Source organism: Carlito syrichta, unplaced genomic scaffold (assembly GCF_000164805.1).
Source record: "Carlito syrichta isolate Samal-C Ts95f unplaced genomic scaffold, Tarsius_syrichta-2.0.1 Scaffold303074, whole genome shotgun sequence".
Lineage (NCBI taxonomy): Eukaryota > Metazoa > Chordata > Mammalia > Primates > Tarsiidae > Carlito > Carlito syrichta.
Window position 1 is genome coordinate 316,736 of NW_007247170.1, and position 22,982 is coordinate 339,717.

General features: G+C 52.8%; 1 protein-coding gene across 1 annotated transcript in view; it reads left to right on the forward strand.

Moving 5' to 3' along the window:
- Nucleotides 1-22,982, forward strand: part of NECAB2 (N-terminal EF-hand calcium binding protein 2) — a 32,672-nt gene that overhangs the window by 3,173 nt on the left and 6,517 nt on the right. Inside the window, exons 3-9 of the mRNA XM_008057621.2 lie at nt 3,439-3,547; nt 5,621-5,646; nt 5,799-5,896; nt 16,607-16,743; nt 19,358-19,470; nt 19,640-19,719; nt 22,703-22,756. Of these exons, the coding sequence (XP_008055812.2) occupies nt 3,439-3,547; nt 5,621-5,646; nt 5,799-5,896; nt 16,607-16,743; nt 19,358-19,470; nt 19,640-19,719; nt 22,703-22,756 (617 nt within the window). The remainder of the gene's footprint in view (nt 1-3,438; nt 3,548-5,620; nt 5,647-5,798; nt 5,897-16,606; nt 16,744-19,357; nt 19,471-19,639; nt 19,720-22,702; nt 22,757-22,982) is intronic.

Below are 22,982 nucleotides of genomic sequence, written 5' to 3' on the forward strand. Positions count from 1 at the left end.
ACAAAAAAAAAAAAAAAAAAAAAGAACAGGTGTGCAGGGGGTGTGGGTGTGGATGTAAGGAAAGGTGTGTGGGAGGTGCACATGTAGATATGAGAACAGGTGTGTGGGGGACACAAACGGGGGTGGGAGGACAGCTGTGCAGGAGACATGGGTGTGGATGTGAGGACAGGTGTGTGGGAAGGCGCAGGTATAGATATGAGAACAGGCTACGGGAGGTATGGGTGTGGATTTGAGGACAGGTGTGCAGGGAGGTGGGTGTGGACATGAGGACAGGTGAGGGGAGGCACAGGTGTAGATATGAGAACAGGTGTGTGGGGAGATGTGGGTAGAGGTGTAAGGACAGGTGTGTGGGGAGGTGGGTATGGACGTGAGGACAGGTATGCGGGAGGCAGGTGTGGATGTGAGGACAGGTGTACAGGTGTCTGATTTCCCCTGTGCCCAGTGGGGAGGTGACATCTGGTGGCAGCTGGTATGGATGTTAGAACAGGTGTGTGGGGAGGCAGGTATAGACGTGAGGACAGGTGTGCAGGAGGTGGGGGTGTGGACGTGGACAGGTGTGCAGGAGGTGCAGGTTTGGATGCACATATGAATAGGCGCATGTAAACGTTTGACACAGGCTGGGGGTGGCCCTGCCCGAGGGTCCACAGGACAGGATGCCCAGGGGAGGGAGGTGGGATTCAGTCTCACCAGGCCATAGGAGACATGGAGTGGGCCTCGGAGGTGACAGGAGCCAGAGGCCGAAGCTGGCCCATCAGAGTGGCTCCCATGACAGGGACTTGCCTGACTGACATGGGTGCTGGTCCTCAGGTCTCCAGGAGAAGGTTCGCTTGAGGGGCCTGCCCCAGACTGGGACATAACCAGAAGGGCCTCCCTCCAGGGATGCAGGCACTGGCAAGGCTCTTGACATTCGAAAGGTCACTGAGACAGACCAAGCCGGTGCTAATTAGCAAAGACACCTGCAAACGGCCAGCTCGAGTCTCTGGCAGAAGTGGGGGTACCAGGCCCGCCTGGCGTGTCTAATTGGCCCAGAGGCCCATGCAGGCCATGTTCCTCCTTGTTAACTGATAGGGGCTCATTAGCCTGTGGTTGGACGTTCGGAGTAAATGTCACCAGAGAGTTTTGTGACAGCACTCGGCAGTTCTCTGTCTGCCTGTCCTCCCTGGGTGCAGGGGGACCCAAGGTGCCTGGACAGGCTCAAGGAGACAAGGTATTCAGAGGGAGGCTGGGGTCGGGGCTTCGACTCTCCCTGCCATGCCTGTGGCGACTGCCCCTCACAAAGGGGTAGGAACCGTGCCCACGTTCTGTGTGGAAGGGACATCTGACCATAACATCCTGCCCCTGGGCTTCAGGCCCAGATAGTCCAAGTTCAAGCTCCAGCTTTGGGGCATGGGCCAGTCCCCTGATGGCTCCATGCCTCCGTTTACCACTCTCTGAAATGGGAGTGATGTCCTCCTTGTGCCATTAATGTTACGAGGACTAAGGAGCATATGGGAAGCACCCCACGTGTATGCTACGATTCCACACCGCGATTCCCGGGTATTGGCTTCAGTCTTGCCAAAGACACTTGGAGACTGTCCTCAGTCACAGAGTGCAGAGAGCCACAACTCGGAGTTCACATGTCTCACAGCTGGTCTCGTGGGCTTTTCATCGTTGGTTTTGGAGTCTCGCATGTATGTGTCTGTGGGGTTGTTTGCGGGGAGTGGTGCTGGTCTTGTGTTTGAAAGTTAGAAATTCCTTCTCCCTCTGTGACATCAAAGCTTGAGCTAGGATGCTGGTGGCACAGTGGGATATTGGCCCTGGTCCCCCATGCACACACATGCTCATATTCTCTCTCCCAGCCTCTGAGACTCTATGCCTGACTGGGCCAAAGAGAAAGCAGGTGGGGTGAAACCATGACAGAGGCTGAGGATCCCGTCTCCTGAGCCTGTGCTTGTGCTCTCAGAGCTGCCGGGAGCAAAGACAGAAGCACTCGAGCCTTTAATGTTAGAGCGACTTTCGCTCTGAGCCCACATAGTTCTGCCACGTCTGGGTGGGCAGGTTGCATCCTGCACAAGGCTGAGGAAGTGGACAGCTTCAAAGCCCAGGCACATGCCACTTCCCCCCATCCATGGACCCTGATGCTGGTCTCCATCCCCCCTCAAAGGGGCCTCTCTTGCTAATCCAGTGGAAAATGCCATGTGGACTCACAGGAGTCCCCGTCCTACGCCCCCAGCTTTGACTGAAGACTCTCTTGAAGTCATGGAAAGAATCTATGTGGAGGCTGGGGGCCCGGCTGTGTCTGGGCTCCCCTTCCTCTGCGGCCTCCACTGCCCTGCACGTGGTTCCCCCTAAGGATCGTAATGTCTCACGTCCTTGGCAAGGCTTAGATCTGTTCAGGGCAGGTGAGAGGGTCAGCTTGTGGGGTTTGCTCAGCAGGTCTGTCCGGGTGGGAGGGGCTGAGGGTGGCAGCTTGGGGACTGCGTCTCGTCTCCTGGAGTCACGGGCTTTCTGCTCGAGCCACCTCCCTCGGTTGCCCAAACCCATAAGACCTTCCTGGAGGGGCCAGAAGTGTCTCTAGCAGATCCTGGTGCCCAGAGCAACTGCAGGTGACAAAGAGAAGCATGAAGCTGAGGGAAGAAATTGGGTGAGACAGGTGGTGTACATCAGCTGGGGGTCCCACCCGCTCCCCGAGCCAAGCAGTACTGAGGCCAGGCCAGGCACCTCCTTCCCTCGTGGTGTGGCATCTAGGAGGTAACAGTGACAACTTCCTGCCAGCCATTGGCAGACAGCCTCAAGGAAGGGTCTGGAGTTTGCCATGCAGACAGGTTAGAGCCAAGAGCGCTGTTTCCTCACCCCCAATCAGAGCTTAGGTGCTGGTGCTGGGGACAGAGATGGAGACGTCGGGAGACGTCTGGGCATGAGAAGCAACTAGACTGATGGTTCATCATCCAGCTGCCTGGCTTGGGATCTGCCTCTTACGAGTGTTTTACATTCAAAGTTACTCTCACTGCACGAGCTTAAGTCGTGCCTTCTTCCAGGTGGTTGTGTAAATTGTAAACGGAGAGATGATTGCCTGGCAGGGGGCAGATGCACTATATTTTTTGAATGCACGGAAAATGTCTGGTACATGGTGAGTCTAAACTAGCTATTGTGTCGTCGTTGGTTTGGGGATTATCCGTAAATAGGCATGGATCTGTTGTTTGGGAATTAGCGAGATGAGTCAGTGATTCTCCATGAACCAGAGTTGATTGGTTAATTTGGGAATTAGCTGGGCGGACAGGGATTACCTGAAGTGGAGTTTATCTGTCAGTCTGGGAATTAGCTGGGTGGACAGGGATTATCTGAGCGCGAGTTGATCTGCTGATTGGGGAATTGCCTGGATTCGGAGCCGTGCCGGCACCGGCCTTGTGGTCTTATCTCTGCAGACACCAGCCGATCTCCCTCCTCCTTCCCTTGCAGACGATGGAAAACTGTCCCTGGAGGAGTTCCAGCTCTTCTTTGCAGACGGTGTCCTCAATGAGAAAGAACTGGAGGCTCTCTTTCACACTATTGATTCTGACAATACCAAGTGAGCCTGGGTCCAGGTCGCCAGAGCAGGGGGCTGGGTGGATTGGGGAGGGGGGCGTCTTCCCTTCTGGTCTCCATTTCCTGTCCCTTGTAAGGGGCTGGAAAGCTGAAAATCCCCAAGGTTGCTCACCCAGACGTCAGATTCACTCGGCCGCCAGTGCCCAGTGTGGTCTGGGGAGCAGACGGATTGATATTGCATTGGCTACAGTCACAAGTTGGTGTTTTCTGAGCTCACGTGGCTAACTACGGAGGCTCTCCCAATTTTGCCCATTGTGTGCCAAGTCATGAAAATGGGAGGTTGGCAGCAACTGCTGCTCAGTCCCCCAGTTCCAACCCCTCCCCAGGGCCTGTGCCTCCTCCCAGTCCTGATCTTGACATTCAGCCTCCCCTTAATACCGACCCCCCACTATGTGAAACCAAGCTAGAACCAAAAATGGATCCAAACACTTACCTTAGTACCACTTCTACCCCCATACCTGATGAAAGCTTTTCTCCAACTCATTGGCCACCCTAACCTGCATGTCAGAATCAACCAGAACTCTGGCTCCAACCGTCTCTAAATCAAGTGTGGAGTGCACATTCTAGTCAGACTTAACCCTGACCCTCCTGCAACCTCACTCCCACTCTTGCCCTTTCTTTGGGATATCCCGGGAGGGGGGCAAGGCTTGAGCACCTCCTCAGCCCCACCTTCAGGAACGATCAGAACCCCCGGTTACCTTCCTTGGCCCACCTGGGTGATGAAGACCAGAGCTTCTGGGGAGCTGCTTGGGGCGAATTCGATAAGATGGAGTCTCCCGGGACTGGCTAGAGACAGTCTGGACAAGAGGCTACCACCAAGCCAGTTAGCAAGGGACCCTGGGCAATGGCGTCCTGGACCAGAGACTGGGGCTGAGAGAGACCTCAGAGGTGTAGTATGGAGACCCGATGGCGGGGGTTGGGAAGGTGCCTTTGTCTAGGAAAGGCCACTTTAAAGAGATGGCTTCAGCTGCAGACGCCTGCATGGGGGCTTTGTCTCTGGAGCCAGATGGAGGTTTCTGAGCTGTTCCTGAAGCCTCCTGGGGAGCTTTGAAGGGGCCAGGCAGGGGCCCATTGATGTATGCATTCTCTGTTAGTGCCTTTTGTGTCCTGGCCAGCAGGGGTGGATGGGGAGAGAGGAGGAGGAGCTGGCTTAAGCAGTTAACCATGGTTAACCATGGGCAGGCGTGTGAGTGGGTGCGTCCAGGGTGGGACCACGATTATGGAAGGTAGGAAATCACAAGACCTTCATTTAGGTTTCTCTCTCCAGCATTTCCAATGGGTGAGCCAAAACACAAGCCCTTGGGATGCTCAGTAGGCTTTCTGTCCAAAACAATTTACAAAACAGCGAATCAGAAAGATTTGTGAAATGTTAGTTTGGGCAAAATTACAGAGTTACTTTCTCCAAGCCTTTGTGAGAACTCTGAACCTGCAACATGGGTTGAAGGAACCTCCCAGCCGGAGCGGGCAGGGCCTCTGAGCCCAGGTCCATTTGGCCATGGACGTCTCCTGTCCAGACACATCTGAGTGCACCTGGGTTTCACCGAGCCCCCTGTTCTAGGCCGCCCCCCATCCGAGGGACTGGTCCCCAAAAGGGGAAGGTCCCTAGAGGGGCCCAGTTCCTCCAGCACAGCACCAAAATCCCAAGGCTTGTGTGTGTGCCATCCCTGTCATGGGGGGCATTCCCCCCAGAAAGGACGGGCCCCCTCTCCATGCCACAGGGCTAGGGTCCAGGGCTCGGGGCCCAGCAGGCAGGGGTGCCTGGGGCTGGCGCAGCAGGTCCGTGAGAGTTTTGGTGACAGCCCTTAATAGCCATGCCCTCCATCCTTTTCCCAGTCCTGGCCTAGCCCTACCCTCTACCTCATCTATTCATGATGAAGGGGTGAGTCAGACCGACAGGATCCCTGCTCGGTTCTTTGGGGTTGGGGGGCGTCATTGGCCTACTGACTGACTGTCTATCTCCCTCTCCCCCTCTCTCTACCCCTCCTTCCATTCCTCCCGCGCTCTCTCTCTCTTTCCCCCTCCCTCTCTCCCTCTCCCTCCCCTTCCCCACCCCCAGCCACGTGGACACCAAGGAGCTGTGTGGTAGGTGCCTGGCTATGCAGCAACCAAGATGGGGGTACCACGATAGGGTACAGGGAGAAGGGCCCGAGGAGGGGTGAGGCCCCAGGACACACAGGCGGGAGGGGCAGAGTCCCCTGTGACCCCCTGTGACCCCCAGCCCTTTTCCTCCTCAGATTACTTTGTGGACCACATGGGGGACTATGAGGACGTCCTGGCCTCCCTGGAGACCCTGAATCACTCTGTCCTGAAGGCTATGGGCTACACCAAGAAGGTCAGTGGGTTGGCATGTTCCCAGGGTCCAGGGCCTGAGTTCGGGTTTGGCTCCAGGTATCCCCAGCTGTCCTCACCCAAGGGTGCCCGGGTTTGCGATGACAGGTGCCATGGGCCTGGCTCAAGAGGTGAGCTTTGCTTGGGCCTCCTTGAAGGAGCTGAGATAAACTATGAAGTGAGTAGAATGACTTGGTGAATGGCCCAGTCCGGTCAGTGTCTGGTGGGGACGGGAGGCCCTTTCCCAGAGTCAGACCTGGTCCTAGGCTGGAGTCCTGGAAAGGGTGGCAGCAAGACACCAGGCCCTGGGAGACCTGTCACCACCTCATCTGCGTCAATGTCCTGGAGGGGCGAGAGGGCAGGGAGATAGAGTCAGGCTGTGGGCTGGGAGCTGGGGGACGTCCCTGGGCCCTCCCGCCAGCCCCACTACAGCCCCATGGGCCTCAGAAGGCCCTCCCTGGGCCTCCCTTCCCACAGTCAGCAGCCCCACTGGGCTGGCAGCTTCAGCAGGGCCAGCAGGGAATGTTCCTCCTCAGTGTCCACAGAGAAGATCATCCGCTGAAGTGTCCCGAGGACCTACATGCCCGTACTTGGGGCTAGATGCTCAGTGTCTCGTGTGATCCTCCTAGCAACCCTGCAGGGAGCCAGTGTTAACTTCCCATTTCATCGCTCCAGGAAAGGCTCAAAAGGGGGGACTCAGCAGAGGCGCAGCCAGGTAGCCACAGCCGCTAGCTGAACTGAGAGGGGAAACTGAGTCAGGGACCTGGCACGAGGTGTAGAGTGCAGCCTAGGACTCCAGGCCCACCCAGGGGGCAGCCACTTGGACACACTGACCCAGGTCCACAGGGAAAGAGCTGAGAGTGGGCAGCAGGGAGGGGCACACAGGTACCCTGGAGGCTGCCATCCACCCACTCCCGAGCTCAGAAAAGGCCGGCCAGTCTGCAGGTGGAGGTCAGGAGCCCAAGTGATAAGGGCAACTAGACTTGGCTAAAGAACCAAGCCAGTCATGTCCCTTTCAGAGCCTCAGTTTCTCCAACTGAAATGGGAGCATTCATCTTACAGAATTCTTAAGACTGCTAGGGGGTTGTTTTTGTTTGTTTATTTTTGGTATTGTAGAGATGGGGTCTCACTGTGTTGCCCACACTGGTGTCAAACTCTTGGCCTCCAGCGACCCTCCTGCCTTGGCCTTCTAAAGATCACAGGCGTGAGCCACCACACTCTGCCCAACAACTGCTAGCTTTTATCATCAGGCTCCTATTGTATGCCCAGGCGTGGGTTGAAACCAATTTCATATGGTTTTCAAATGCTCCTTGGTGAGTGCCTGCCGCGTTTTCAAGAAACCCTTTCTTGCTATCTATCCAAAAACAGCTTGGTCTTATCCTGAGCCTCCATGCACCCACATCTCCATTTCTGTCCATGTCACACTGTTTTGAGTCTTGCTGTTTTAGAGTGTGTTTTAATGCCTCCTAAGACCGACTCCCTGCAATTGTTCATCTTTATAGACTGTCATTTAATATCCTAAGTATCCAGGTGGGCAGCGGATGAGAAAAGAGAGTGGAGAGATCCCAGACAAGGGTGTCGACCCCAGCTTCGCTCCTGGCAGCCTGGGAGAGGCCACCATGTGCCATGGGTAACCCTGTACAATTGAAACCACCTCCCGAGCCTCCGTTTTCTCACCTTGGAATGGGGCCACTTCCTAGCAATGTTGCAAGGCATTGATGCTATCGTGGTTGTTTTTTGGTCTTGGGTCAGACTTTCCAGGAACGGGACATTGTTCTCCACCAAGGAGAGGATCTTCATGGCTACGATATACTTGGACCAGCTTAGAGGTTTTGCTTTCAGAAGTCGTACACAGGCCGGGCACGGTGGCTCACATCTGTAATCCCAGCACTTTGAGAGGCCAAGGCGAGAGGATTGCCTGAGCCCAGGGGATTGAGACCAGCCTAGGCAACATGGCGAGACCTCATCTCTACAATAAATCAAAAAATTAGCTGGGCGTGGTGGTGCACACCTGTATTTCCAGCTACTTGGAAGGCTGAGGCAGAAGGATCACCTGAGCCCAGCAGGTCGAGGCTGCGGTGGCTGTGAGTATACCACTGCACTCTAACCTGGGCAACAGAGTGAGACCGTAACTTTAAAAAAAAAAAAAAAGTCGCACACATGTGATGTCACAGGCGGTCCTGGGTTGGTTTTAGTGGTGGAGATGGTAACTCATTGGAGTGATGCTTTTGGCATTTCTTCTTCTTGGTGTTTTCTGACTGGTTCCTACTTGCAGCAGTGCAGCTCGTTGGCAGGTATCTTACGCACTTTCCCTGTGTGCGTTGCTCTGAGCTGACGCTGGCCTGGGTGGTGATGCGGCCGTAGCGCTGGCGATGAGCTGACATGGCCATCTGTGCACTTCCGACATGTGCGCACATCCTGGTGCATTTTTCTCAAACCCTAAAGCACCATGATTAGGCCTGGGCCGGGCATGCTTATCTTGTTCCTGATTTTCAAGTGCGTCTCCTTAGTATCTCTTTGCTAATTATAATATTAATGCCAGTCTCTTATTTTAGAATCCTGAGCGTGTTGGAGAAATATCTGCGTTCACTTTGTTCAATGTTGTCTTGGGAGGGGGTAGTGAATTTTTTTAGATAGCTTTTGGTATTTTTAAATGATCGGATTTTTTTTTCCTGAGCTATTGATGGGGTGGATTCTATTTTTAGGGTTTGTCATATTGAACAATCCTTGGCTTCCTGCAATAAAACCCTAATTGGTCCATTATTTTTTTTATCACACTGCTGAATCCTTGTTGTGAGCTGAGTGTTTTATCTCTGTCTCCATCAGGAATTGAAATTGGATGATAGTTTGGGGATGATTTGTGAAGTGATTTTGAATATTTCTGAGTGTGATTCAGCGGCTCCAACATAGAATCATTTTTCTTTTTCTTTTTCTTTTTTTTTTTTTTTGAGGCAAGGTCTCATTGTCACTCAGGCTAGAATGCAGATGCATGATCACAGCTCACCACAGCCTCAACCTGCTGGGCACAAACAATCCTCCCCCGTCAGCCTCTCAAGTAGCTGGGACTAAAGGGACATGCACCACACCTGGCTAAGTTTTTGTTTTCATTTTTGTTTTTTGTAGAGATGAGTTCTCGTTGTGTTACCCAGACTGATCTCCAGCTCCTGGACTCAAGCAGTTCTCTCACCTCGGCCTCTCAAGGTGCCAGGATCACAGCCATGAGCCACCATGCCCAGTCACATTTGTCTATTAAAAAATATAAATAGGCAAGGCACAGTGGCTCACACGTGTAATCTCGGCACTTTGGGAGGCTGAGGCAGAAGGATTGCTTGAGCCCAGGAGTTCAAGACCAGACTGAGTAACACAGCAAGACCTTATGGCTAAAAAAAAAATCAAAAAATGAGCCAGATGTGGTGGCACATGCCTGTAGTCCCATCTCCTGGGGAGGCCGAAGTGAGAGGATTGTTTGAGTCTATGGTGAGCTGGGATGGAGCTACTGCACTCCAGCCTGGGCAACAGCTTGAGACCACAACTCAAAAAAAAAAAAAAAAAAAACAAATAGTAACAATTTATCCATAACTCTTGGGTTAAGCTGGTAAAAAGGGGAGGTGACTATTTTCATAGTTATTTTAAGGTCAACCCTTGTTTTAGCCAGGTTTTTTACTTTTTGTGCCCATTTTAGTGTATTTTTAGACAAAACTGTCCTGGATAAACTCAGTGTACAGGTGTGAGGCAGTGCACTCAGCCTGTAATTAGTTTAAAAATCTAAAACATTGTTTGACACAAAATAGGCATTTAATACAGATTAAGTTCAATAAAATATTTGCTGTTATAGCTCAGGCCTTACTTTAAGTTGTATTCTATTTTCTCCTATTTTAAAACCTTCTCTCTGCAGAGCTCTGTCTGTTTAATTAACTGTTCCTGAGAACCAGCTCCTGGCATGCTTATGTAAATTTCTTGATGGTTTCTCATTTATTTTTAGTTTCCATCATTATTAGTTCCTTTCTCCTGTTACCTTGGTTTGTGGTTGTTGCTGTTCTTTCTTATGTCTAAAATGGAATACTTACCTTTTTTGTTTTGTTTTGTTTTTCGAGTTAGAGTCTCACTCTGTTGCCCAGGCTGGAGTACAGTGGCACGCTCACAGTAACCACAGTCTCAACCTGCTAGGCTCAGGCGATCCTTTTGCCTCAGCCTTCCAAGTAGCTGGAAGCACAGGTGCACGCTACCATGACTGGCTAATTTTTAATAAGTTTATTGTAGAGACGAGGCCTTGCCATATTGCCCAGGCTAGTCTTGAAGCCCTGGGCTCAGGCTATCCTCTCACCTCCACCTCCCAAATTGCTGGGATTATAGGTGTAAGCCACGGTGCCCGTCCTTCTACAAATATTTTGTTTAAGAGACAGGATCTGGCTCTGTCACCCAGGCTAGAGTGCAGTGGAATAATCATAACTTTGCAGCCTCAACCTCATGGGCTCAAGTGATCCTCCCACCTCAGCTTCCCAAGTAGCTGGGACTATGGATACACGGCACTATGCCTGGCTATTTTTCTGTTTGTAGAGACTAGGTCTTACTATGTTGCCCAGGCTAATCTTGAACTCCTGGGCTCACGGGACCCTCCCACCTCAGTTTGAGCCACCATACCAGGCCAGTTTCCTTTTCTTGTTTTTTTTTTTTTTTTTGAGTCGGAGTCTCACTCTGTCACCTAGGCTGGAGGGCAGTGGCACGCTCATGGCCACCACAGCCCTGACTTGCTGGGCTCAGGCGATCCTTCTGCCTCAGCCTTCCAAGTGACTTAAACTACAAGCGTGTGCCACCAGGCCTGGCTAGTTTTTCTTGATTTATTGTAGAGATGAGGTTTCACCAAGTTGCCCAGGCTGGTCTCAAACCCATGGGCTCAGGCAATCCTCTCACCTCGGCCTCCCAAATTGTTGGAATTACAGGCGTGAACCACAGCGCCCGGCCAATTAATGTTTTCCTTAACTCATTAATAAATGTGAGAACCAGTAAAATGTTATAACTGGCTCAAAGGAGAATTCAAAGAACATGTGCACATATGTACAGACAACTAGGAATTCTGAGATAAATTTGTAAGTAAATGCAAAGCCAGTTGCTTTATCTACTGGGCAATGATCAATTTGCATTCTGCCAGACAAAATGTGTATGCTTTTCTGCAGAAGATAATTATTTATATTATTCTAAATTTCCTACATCCTACAGAGTTTTTAAAAGTAGCTCCAGGCTGAGTGGGGTGGCATGAGCGTAATCTGCTCATGCCTGTAATCTCAGCACTTTGGGAGGCAGAGGTGAGAGGATTACTTGAGGCCAGGAATTCAAGACCAGCCTGGGCAACAAAGTAAGACTCCATCTGTACAAAAATTTTAAAAAACTAAAAAGTAGCTACAAGATTTGAAAAGACTTAGATCCAAGAAGCTTACTGGACAAGAAACCAAGAATCTTTTATGTCCATTTCAAAGACTCAGTATTTTTCTGGCAGTGCTCCTCGCAATCTTATTTATTATTATCCAAATTATCTGTCCTTTGGGACCATGGTAAGCTCATTTCTCATGCTAAATTGTATTCTCTCATTTTAATCTTTGTATTCTAATGTTTTTCCTTTCTATATTTTTGCCATGTTGTGTCATGCATGCAGACTTTTGTTGTAGCATTTTGTTGTTGTTGTTGTTTTTTGGAGTCAGAGTCTCACTCTGTCACCCAGACTGGACTGCGGTGGTACACTCACAGCCACCACAGCCTCAACCTGCTGGGCTCAGGTAATCCTTCCACTTCAGCCTTCCAAGTAGCTGGAACCACTGGTGCGTGCCACCACACCCGGCTAATTTTTTGATTTATTGTAGAGACGAGGTCTTGCCACCTTACCCGGGCTGGTCTTGAACCCCTGGGCTCAGGCAATCCTCTCGCCTCCACTTCCCAAAGTGCTGGAATTTCAGGCATGAGCCACCACGCCCGGCTTGATATAGTATTTTTTATATAAATGGTACATATCTCACATGTAACAATTAGGGAGTAGAGATAGGTATAAGAAAAATGTCAAATTACTTCTAATTCCCACTCTATAAATATATGTACTTATTCTTATTTAAATGTACTTTTTTTTCCTCTGTTGTTGGGAATATTAGGTCGTTTCCAAGTTTTTGCTGTTATGAATAATACTGTACTTAATACCCTGGGATATTTGTCTATATTTCATGCTGTTTCTTAAGGATAGATGATCGGAATTGGGGACTTACTGAGATGAGGAATATGAGCAGTGTAAGGCTCTTGATACGTAGCCAAATGGCTTTCTAATACCTGGCTGTATCCACGGGAGCCCCATACCTGGGTTTACAGCAATATCCTCTCCCTGGGCATAAAGATCTACACCATTTTTTTTTTTTTTGAGTTGGAGTCTCACTTCATCGCCCAGACTGGAGGGCAGTGGCCGCTCCCGGCCACCACAGCCTCGACCTGCTGGGCTCCGGCGATCCTTCCTCCTCAGCCTTCCAAGGAGCTGGAACTACAGGTGTGCGCTACCACGCCCGGCTAATTTTTGATTTATTGTGGAGATGAGGTCTCACCAAGTTGCCCAGGCGGGTCTCGAACCCGCAGACTCAGGCAGTCCGCTCATCTCGGCCTCCCAAAGCTCTGGGATTACAGGCTGAGCCACTGAGCCCGGCCACCGGGCATAAAGATCTAATCATGCCATGTCCTTGTTCAGAGGGATGCCTTTGTCACATCCTCCCTCCCTTCTCTCACGTAACACTTTCTCGCTTAAATTCTGGCTTGATAGCGATATTGCAGCTTGTCCTGCTCATTTGATCAGACGTGGTTACAGGCCCTATGCGTAGGCTTCTCTTCGTCAATCCTTTGTGCTGTGCTGGTTTCAGTGTGCTTCTGGCTGGATCTTGTTTAATCAAATCTGGGGCTTTGATGTGTGTTTACACAGGGGAATTTAGGTGGCCTTCTTTCTTGACAGGATTGTTTTATCTGGTCTGACGGTTGAGATGATGTTTTCTTCTTCCTATTTATTTATTTATTTTTGCTCTTCAAAAAAATCTATTTGGCATTTTACTTCTTGATGGTCTGCTCTGTTTATGTCGTTGATTAGGATTTGGGAGGTAAAAACCCTCGTTTTCATTGCATCTAGTGACTTCATAAATACACGATTAGCCAGGCACAGTGGCTCACTGTAGTTCTTGGGAGGCTGAGGCAGGAGGATTACTTGAGCCCAGGAGTTCGAGTCTGTAGTGGGCTAGGATGGAGCCACCACACTCCAGCCTGGGAGACAGAGTAAGATTCTCAAAAAAAAAAGTGTGTGTGTGTGTGTGTGTATATATATATGTATATATATATATATATACATATATATATAACCATGTACACATTTCAAATATGGCATTCACTCAAAAGATGGTGTTAATCAAATGAATGCTAGCATCACCATGCAGCAGGCAGGACAGTCAAGGAAAATGGCAGACGCACGGTTGAGTCAACATCATACTATACATTGCTATCGTAATTCAATTCAACTTTGAAAACTAATACATAGATAACAGCTCTTAAAATGTGTATACATTTTTTGGTGCCCCCTTTATGTGTGTGTGTGTGTGTGTGTGTGTGTGTGTGTGTGTGTGTGTGTGTGTAACTAGTATTCTTAATCCTATTTTTATACTTAGCTAATAAAAAACACATCCTATTCCCTTTGGGAATAACATACATTATTAAGATTTTTGGCAATATTTCCTATACTTTATTGACTAGATCTAGCATTGTTGAAATTAAACTACTAGAGGTTACCATTTTTACTCTGTAACCTTAATGCTTATTCTAAGTGATCCTCACTCCTTTTCAAAACGTCCCTATTCAAGAATTCTTTTGCGGGGCTCGGTAGCTCAGCCTGTAATCCCACACCTTTGGGAGGCTGAGGTGAGTGGATTGCCTGAGCCCGCGGGTTCGAGACCTGCCTGGGCAGTGAGACCTCATCTCTACAATAAATCAAAAAATCAGCCGGGCGTGGTAGCGCATGCCTGTAATTCCGGCTACTCGGAAGGCTGAGGTGGAAGGATTGCCGGAGCCCAGCAGGTCGAGTCTGTGGTGGCCGGAAGCGGCCACTGCACTCCAGTCTGGGCAACAGAGTGAGACTCCAACTCAAAAAAAAAAAAAAAAAAAGAATTCTTTCTGTGAGTTCAAGCCTTGATTATTTAGGATGAATTCTTTTCTTTTTTTTTGAGTTGGAGTCTCACTCTTTCACCCAGGCTGGAGTGCAGTGGCTCGCTGCTCACAGCCACCATATCCTCGACCTTCTGGGCTCAGGCGATTCTTCCGCCTCAGCCTTTTAAGTAGCTGGAGCTATAGGCATGCACTGCCAAGCCCAGCTAATTTTTTGATTTATTTTAGAGACGAGGTCTCGCCAAGTTGCCCAGGCTGGTCTTGAACCCCTGGACTCAGGCAATCCTCTCATCTCTACCTCCCAAAGTGCTGGGATTACAGGCATGAGCCACCGCGCCCAGCTTAGGATGAATTCTTAAAGCATTCTTTGCAGGAAAGGTGGTCAGCTGGTAACATTCCAAAACTGGGCAGATTTCAGAATATCTCCCTCTGGCTCTGCAGATGAGGAACTTGTCCACTGGATGCAGAATGTCCAGCTCAGGTCCTTCCCTCTGGGCTCTGAGGCTGGTCTCTTGGCTGAGCATGGATTGTGGTGGGGGGAAACTTGGAAAAGCTTCATGTCCACACCCTTGGAAATAGCTTGTCTTCCTTGAAATTCAGCCAACCAGTAGCACCTGTTGCTCCCTGGTCAGGCGCTGTTAACACAGCTCGCTTTTCTGCTTGATGGCTCCGAGCAGCCTTCCTGCTGGTGTTTGTTTTTTGCCACCTTATGTCTTCATGTACATTTCTAGCCACTCACTTGCCCGGTGCCCACCGACCGCGGGTCATGTGTGGTTTCAGCGCCTGCTGGGAAGAACCATCGATCCTTGCAACACATCAGGCTGCCAGGACCTGACATATTTCTCGCTGCACACTTGTCTCTGTCAGGGTCTGTCCCGTGGCCAGGGCTGGCGGTGGCACAGAACACCCACCTCTGCGCCGCCCTCCCCGCCCACGCCCTTCCCCCACTGCCATGTCTCATTCTCTCTCTACCATATTTCCCATTGGGCGATTGTTGCTGATTAATTCCCAGACAGAGTGATGGATGGCTTAATTTGCTTTCCTTGAGATCCCGTTTTCCCTTGCCTTGCCAGGGATGGGCAGAATTCCAAGGTGCCCGGGGCAGGTGGCGGGGAGGGCGGGGTATTGGTGGAGGAGGCGGGAGACCCAGGATTCCGACACAGTGGCACCTCACCCTCTCTTCCTGGAGCCACAAGGATGAGCGGAGTCTCCTCCCTTCGGCCTGAGCCTTTTGAACCCAGAGACTCCCCGCTTGGGTTCGAAAGCTTCGGAAAGGTTTTTGCTGATGTCTCATGACAAGCGGAAATTCTGTCCCACGCCACAGAGCAGAGCTTGCAGAATGCCCTGCTTTTCATCTTGTTCCCAGAGTCCCCTCCTCATGTCTCCCTCTCTGGTCCCCTGAGACTCCCCTCCCGTCCTCTCCTTCTGAGCGCCTGGCCAGTCTCCTCCTCTCAGGGAGGCTTGGTGTTGTGTCCTGTCATTTCCCCAAGGAGCAGCAGGAAGACCCAGGGTTCAGAGAGTCCTCCTTGGAGGAGGAAGGAGGGAGAGGAAGTTGTGGGTTCTTCTTCCCTGAGACTTTATCCCTGTCACAGCAACAGCAAGAACACTACCAGCGCCACCACTGCCACCATCATCACTGTCACCACCATCACCGTGACCGCTGCTACCGTCACCACTGACACCACCATTACCACCACTGCCATCACCACCGCCACCACCATAATCATCACCAGCACCATCATCGCCACCGCCACCACTACCGCTACCATCGCCAACACCATCGCCACCACTGCCATCACCACCACCACTATCAGCGCCACCCCCCCCACCACCACCATCTCCATCTCCCCCATCATCACCATCTCCCATCCATCACTTCACCGCCATCACCATCGCCACCGCCATTGCCATCGCTAGCACCACCATCACCATCACCACCATCGCCACCACCATCATCACTATAACCGTCATCACCGTCTCAGTCACGGCACCTACTGTTTTATTATCTGCTGCGTGACAGGCACTGTGCTGAGCGTTTTGTATACTTGTTGTCACTTAACCCTCACTGTGCCCTTATGTTTCTTGGCACAGCCTCGAGTTTCCCAGGCTGCACATATTTCTCACTGCACGCTTGTCTCTGTCAGGGTCTGTCCCTGTGGCCAGGGCTGGTGGTGGCACAGAACACCCACCTCTGCACCCCCCCCGGCCACGCCCTTCCCCCACTGCCATGTCTCGGTCTGTCTCTCTACCGCGTTTCCCATTGGGCGATTGTTGCTGATTAATTCCCAAGCAGAGTGATGGATGGCACAGCAGGGCCAGGGTGTTGGGGAGGGTCTGAACATGTATGTTGTCGCACGGAGATACTACAGTGACCCATTACACTCAGGGAGGCCACAGTGCTAGGAAGCAGTGAAGCCAGGGCCTGGACGCAGTCTCCGAATCCACAGCCCGCCACTGGCTGCGGGGGCCACTTCCCTCTGCACTGCACATTCACTGACCTCACCGCCCCCTGTTCCTTGGCAGCCCCTCAGCACCCCTCCCTCCGCAGGTGTACGAGGCTGGGAGCAACGTGGACCAGTTCGTGACCCGCTTTCTCCTGAAGGAGACGGCCAACCAGATCCAGTCGCTGCTGAGCTCCGTGGAGAGTGCCGTGGAGGCCATTGAGGAGCAGACCAGCCAGATCCGGTGCGTCCCACCCCAGGGGGCACTGTGTTCTTGCTTGTGTCCCCGAGAGCTGGGTAACCTTGGGCAAGGTGCTGCCCTCTCTGTGCCTCTATTTCTCCAGCCATAAGATGGGGACGTTTATCAACCTAAATCCTCCGTCTCATCCATCTTGCCACCCCCCATACCACATGTTTATGTGTAACTAGTCTACTGTTTGGCCCACTTTTAAAAACTGGAACTAAGTGTGGGAAACCGCATGTAACTGGAGAGTAAGTGTCTCACGTGGTGAACGAAGGAACCGTAGGAATAAGCACCTGCTGTTTCCCACAGCCGGCTTGGTCCCAAGACCTGCTCCCTCTTCGTTAAAGAGAGACTGGGAGATCTGAGAGGCATCAAAGACAGGGTGGTACCAGCCTAAGGCCTTCTCAGGAGGATTGCAAGAGAAGCAGAAACATGTTTTCTCGGTGTTATGTGGTGTCCTGCGACGTTTTGTTTGTGTCCTTGGAACTGTGGAAGAGCATCGGGGGCCCTCCTGGGTGGTGGGTGCTGTGTCAAGATGGCACCCTGGAGTTTTGAGGGGAGCAGTTCTTTCCTTCCGACTCAGCAGTGCTGGTCCCCTGGGGGCCACACACCCTCCCATCTGCTGTCCCAAGCGGAGATAAACCCCCTTTGCTCAGTTCTTCCCAGATCTGCTGATGTGCCCCGTGCAAAGGAAATCAAGAAAATACAAACTGACCAGAGCGACAGCCGGGTGACTGTGCCCGGACTCTGCAGAGCCTTGAGTTTCTTGGTACAACCTTGAGTTTCCTAGACAGGGAGGCACAGCAGGACCAGGGTGTTGGGGAGGGTCTGAACGTGTGTGTTGTCGCAGGTGAGGAGCTGGTCCCAGTCATGCACCATGGTGAGGGTCACTCCGTGATGGCACTGTTCCCCAAGTGAGTGCACTGGGTGCCTGCAGCCACATTCCCTGGGGTGCGGCCCTCTGGGTCCCCAGTCACACCCAGAGGTAGACTCCTGGGGGAGGCGGAGCCCAAGACTCTGCGTCTGTGGTCAGTCTTGTGACTCGCAGGGTCCCCAGAGTTCACAGCCACCACTCTGGAAGCTGACACTTGGAATTCCTTTGTTTTCTGTCACTTTTTTTTTTTTGAGTCGGAGACTCGCTCTGTTGCCCAGGCTGGAGTGCAGTGGTATGCTCACAGCCACCACAGCCTCAGGTCTCGCCAAGTTGCCCAGGCTGGTCTCGAACCCGTGGGCTCAGGCAGTCCTCTCACCTCAGCCTCCCAAAGTGCTGGGATGAGCATGAGCCACCACGCCCTGCCTTCTGTCACTATCTCGATGAAAAACTTCCTGAGGTGACCCTGCCATGGAGCAGATAGTATCGCTGTGCAGTCTTCACAGCTGACTCCCTGGATGGTGCCAGCTCCATCACGTGGTGGTGATGACATCTGCCCGCCCCCGCATGGGGACCTCGCTCTGAGGCGTTGGTGGAGGGGGCGGCATGTCGTGACGTGATGGGGAGATGAGGCTGCTCTGTTTTCGCCCCTCACCCTGCTCGATCTCGGCTATTGCGGCTCCAGGCTGTGGGTCCCCGAGGGCCATCCTGTCTCCCAGCCCGTGGTGGCCTCCCAGGATGTCGCATTCCAGGCACAGGCTGCTGGTTCTGACCCACAACCCATGCCCCCTGTGAGCCACACTTCATGGTCCAAGGGACACATCTAATTTGCTGCAGATTCTCAGAAACACCATGATTGACACTGCAAAGACTCCGCCAGCCTCTCCCCTCCCGAGGGGGACTGCAGTTTACTCCCCTGGCACAGGAGGGGGCCTTGGTGATAGAGTTGGGTTCACAGGAGACAGATTCCAGAAGGCACCATGGCAGCAGTGCCCAGAGACAGGCTGGAGGTGCACAGGGCGCTGTGTGTGTGTGTATGTGCGCATCTACGTGGATTTGTATGTCTGTGGTGAATGTACCAGCATCCCTTTGCACATGCAGGTCTGATCGTTCACCGAGCATTTATCGAGTCCTTACTGTGTGCACAATGCTGGGTGAGCAGTGTGCATGCGGCTCTCTGGCTGGTTGCGCCTGTCCAGGCTCACAGGGGTGTGTGCTCATCGCGTGCACGGGGCAGGCGGTGGTGGGGGTGGGGGAACAGACCATGAGACTGGGCCTGAGGCCGAGATCACAGTTATCTGTCCTGCTGTGTCCCAATCTCAATGTCTCTTAGGGCTCCCTTTGTGTGGGGTGGGTTGGGTCTAGAAAACCCCATTTCCCACCCCAGAGGGCACGGATGCACGGATACCAAGCTGGCTTCTGGTGAGGTGGAGGAGGCTCGGCAGGTACCTGGAGATCTGTGAGTCAGCCCTACCCTGTGATCTCTCGGGAACAGGGCCTGAGTCACCTGCCTTGTGGGCCCTGTTTCCTCCTCTGTGAAAACGAAGACCACAGGGCCCGCCTCACGGGAATAGGGTTCTATAGGGCAAGTTCTGTGCACGTTCCAGCCTATTGTTGGTGCCTAATAAATGCCTATTGAAAATTTAAAAATAAAGAAAAAGAAATGAATGCTTGTCGAAGCCACTCAAGTGGCCAGGCCCTGCAGCCGCCGTTATCTGTGTGTCTTCCCCGCTCAAACTGCAGACAGAACCACGGCAAACCCGGTGTGGCCGAGACCTGGCATGGAAGCCCTGCTCTCCCCTGTGCCCCCAACCACAAGCCCATGGCCACGGAGCAAGGGAAGGGCCTTCGGGCTGGTGAGAGAAAACAGTGGCCTGCTGGGGGTACTAGGAGTTCTGGGAGTCCTCTGATGGGGACTGGGGAAGCAAGAGGCATGTTTAGGGATGGGGGGTGGGGGCACTGGACACACCTCACCTCCCCCACAGGCCTGGCCCCGCCCACCATCAGGGTCTCTTTTTCCCCCAGTCTCTGAGGACCTGAAGGAGGAAGGCCTGGAAGCCCAGATCAGCCGGTTGGCAGAGCTCATTGGGAGGCTGGAGAGCAAGGTAAGCCCGGCCAGGCGCCCACCTCCACTCCTCACCCCCCCAACCCCCCAGAGGGTGCAGTGAGACCTGGAACTGAGGACGGAAGTCGGGTTGTAGAGGGCTCAGGGGGCCGTGGAAAGACATCACCAGGTGGGGCATGGACCTGGGGAGGCCACACCTGGCACCAGAGCCCAGGACCCCGAAGCTGCTCAGGCCCAGGAGGGGTGTCTGTGGGGAGGGGCGTGGAGGGGTGGCAGGCTGAGGGGTATGTGGGCAGGGAGGGGTCACCAGGGTCCCCACACCCAGCCACCACACCCAGCTAACTTTTAAAATTTATTGTAGAGACGCGATCTCGCTAAGTTTCCCAGGCTGGTCTTGAACTCATGTTTAGTGGCTTAGCACAGACCCCCTTGGCCTGGGGTGCCAGCGGTGGTTTTGCTCCCAGGTGGAGGCTTGAGCATGTGCTGGCCACACGGTAGCGCCAGGGTGTGCGAGGGCCATGGCGCATCAGGGGAGAAACAAGGAAGCAACCAGCAGCAGGGGCCTTAGGCGTGACATGGCACCACTGCAGGTCATGAAGTGGCATGGCCCTTACAGAATCGTGTTTCCATAGAAGGCGTCATGGCTTGGTAGACAGTGCTCACACTGCAACTGTTCCGTGGGGAAAAGAACCCAGTTTGCCTTAGGATGCTTGGGTAGGATGCTGGCAGTGATCCCAGCATTTTGGGAGGCAGAGATGAGAGGATTGCCTGAGCCCGTGGGTTCCAGACCAACCTGGACAACTTGGAGAGATCTCGTCTCTACAATTTTAAAAATTAGCTGGGCGTGGTGGCACACACCTGTAGTCCCAGCTACTTGGAAGGCAGGAGTACCTGAGTCCTGCAGGTTGAGGCTGCGGATTACAGGTGTGTGCCACCACACCCAGCTAACTTTTAAAATGTATTGTAGAGACAAGATCTCACTAGGTTTCCCAGGCTGGTCTTGAACTCATGTTTAGTGGCTTAACACAGACCCCCTTGTCCAGTGTTGACAGTCATCATTAGACATTCTGTTACAGACCTGTACACCTACACCACGCCTGTATCCCTACATAAACCTGGATGCAGGTGTCTCTCAGGATTGAGGTGGTTTTACGTTTCTTCTTTTCTGTATTTTTTTACACCTTTGCAAAGGGTGTTACTACTTTGATGGGTTTGGGGGTTCATTCTGAGAGATTCATGAAGCCGAGTCTGACCTGCAGGGAAATCTGAGGGAGCCATGCCTTCCCCCCTGCAGGGGTGAGGGCGAGGTGGGGTCGCTCCTACCCTTTGAAGCCAGCTGTGGGAGCAGCTCAGGAGGGACCCTGTGGCTTGGTTGTCATAACAACTCGGTGGGGGCCCTCTGGAGGGAGGCTCTTTGAAGCTTATTTTTAGCGCTTTGGTCGCCCTAACAACCGGGCTGGCTGGTAACCATGGAGCACCTGGGCGTCCTGGAGATGGGCGGGACCCTCCTCCTGGCCTCTGATTGGTTCAGGCCTAAGGCAGGAGCCAGTAGAGGCCTGGCTCTGGGCCCTACCCTCCACGGGCCAACCTGTCCCGCCTTCCTGCTCTTCCAGGCTGGGAGGATGGAGGTTCCACTGTTGGCCAGGCCAGGAGGAGGAGGACGGGGCAGATGTGGGTGCCACCATGCCTCCCCCTCCTCCCAAGGCTCTCCCGGCTAGAAGAAGCCACACAGGGACTAGCTGCAGCTCAGATTTTTTTTTTTTTTATTTTGAGCCAGAGTCTCACTCTGTCATCCATCCTGGAGTGCAGTAGCACAATCATGGCTCTCCACCGCCTTGACCTCCTGGGCTTAAGCGATCCTCCTGCCTCAGCCTCTCGAGTACCTGGGATTACAGGCATGTGCTACCACACTCAGCTGATATTTTTATTTTCTTACAAAGATGAGGTCTCACTATGTTGCCCAGACTGGTCTCGAACTCCTGGGCTCAACCAATCTTCCTGCCTCAGTCTCCCAAAGTGTTAGGATTACAAGCATGAGTCACCACACCATGGTCACAAACATTAAGAATTTCCAGGCAGAGACTGTGCAGGTCACAGCCTCACCCAGGCCGCACCATTGTCGGTGACAGCCAGCCCCTCTGCCTCACATGTGCTCTTGTGTGATGCCAACGGTCGTCTGTCCTCATGGAAGATGGACAGGGATAGGCACAGAGGTGGTGATCACTGGGGTGCCCAAGTTCAAGGAAGAATCATCACGATTCTGTGTGTCAGGTAGATACCGGATTCAGATGCACGCTCTGACACCCAGCTTTTCGCCTTCAGAATCAGGGTCCTCTGTGAAAAACTGAAAAGGCTCTAGGCTCGGGGGACACACAGAGCTGACATGGCTTCCATGTCCTGGAGCTTACGGTGGGGCAGTGCCTGCCTCAAGGTGTCAGAAAACGAAGTAAGGTGGATTCATCAACTGTTTAGCTCGGGGCCGGGGAAGGCCCAAGAAATAGATCATCCCATTCACACCATTAGCTTCTGAGGGGTCGAGTGTTAGGAGCTGGGGTGAGCCATAAGTTGATGGAGATTCTCTGGGCTGTTGCCTACAGTTGTGGCAGAAACCCAGCAACCTGAACTCAGGCCTCCTGAGTCCCTGCCACTGCCTCTCCCAAGACCTCCTCCCAACCCCCAGCCAAGTGCTCAGAGCCTCCTTCCTGCCCTTTGATCCCAGGGCCCCCAGATGCCAGGGCCAGAGGGATTCTCTGCCACTCACTAGGGTCGCTCCCAGACCTGCCTTCCTGGGTCCCCTCTGACCCAGCACTGTGCACAGAGGGTGGGCTGAGCCCTGTCCAGCAAGGCCTGACCCCTGGGAGCTCCCACCAGCCCAGGGACCCCAGAACCCCTGGCACCGGGGACAGAGGGCCTGGAGCTCTTTGGTGGCCCAAATCCTCCTGTGTCATCATGGTGGGTCCTGGGGGCCTCCCTGGAAGAGGCGGCGTCTGTCTCTAGCATCACTCTGTGCTTTGTTGTTTCAGGCACTGTGGTTTGACTTGCAGCAGCGCCTCTCAGATGAGGAAGGCACCAACATGGTGAGGCCCCTTTCCAGAGACCCCTCCCTCCTCTCTGCTGGAAACCCAGCCCTGCCTCAAAATTCAGGTGGCAGCCGGGCTCGGTGGCTCAGCCTGTAATCCCGTACCTTGGGAGGCTGAGTGGATTGCCTGAGCCCGCGGGTTCAAGACTCGTCTGGGCAATTTGGCAAGACCTCATCTCTACAATAAATAAAAAAAATTAGCCGGGCGTGGTAGCGCACGCCTG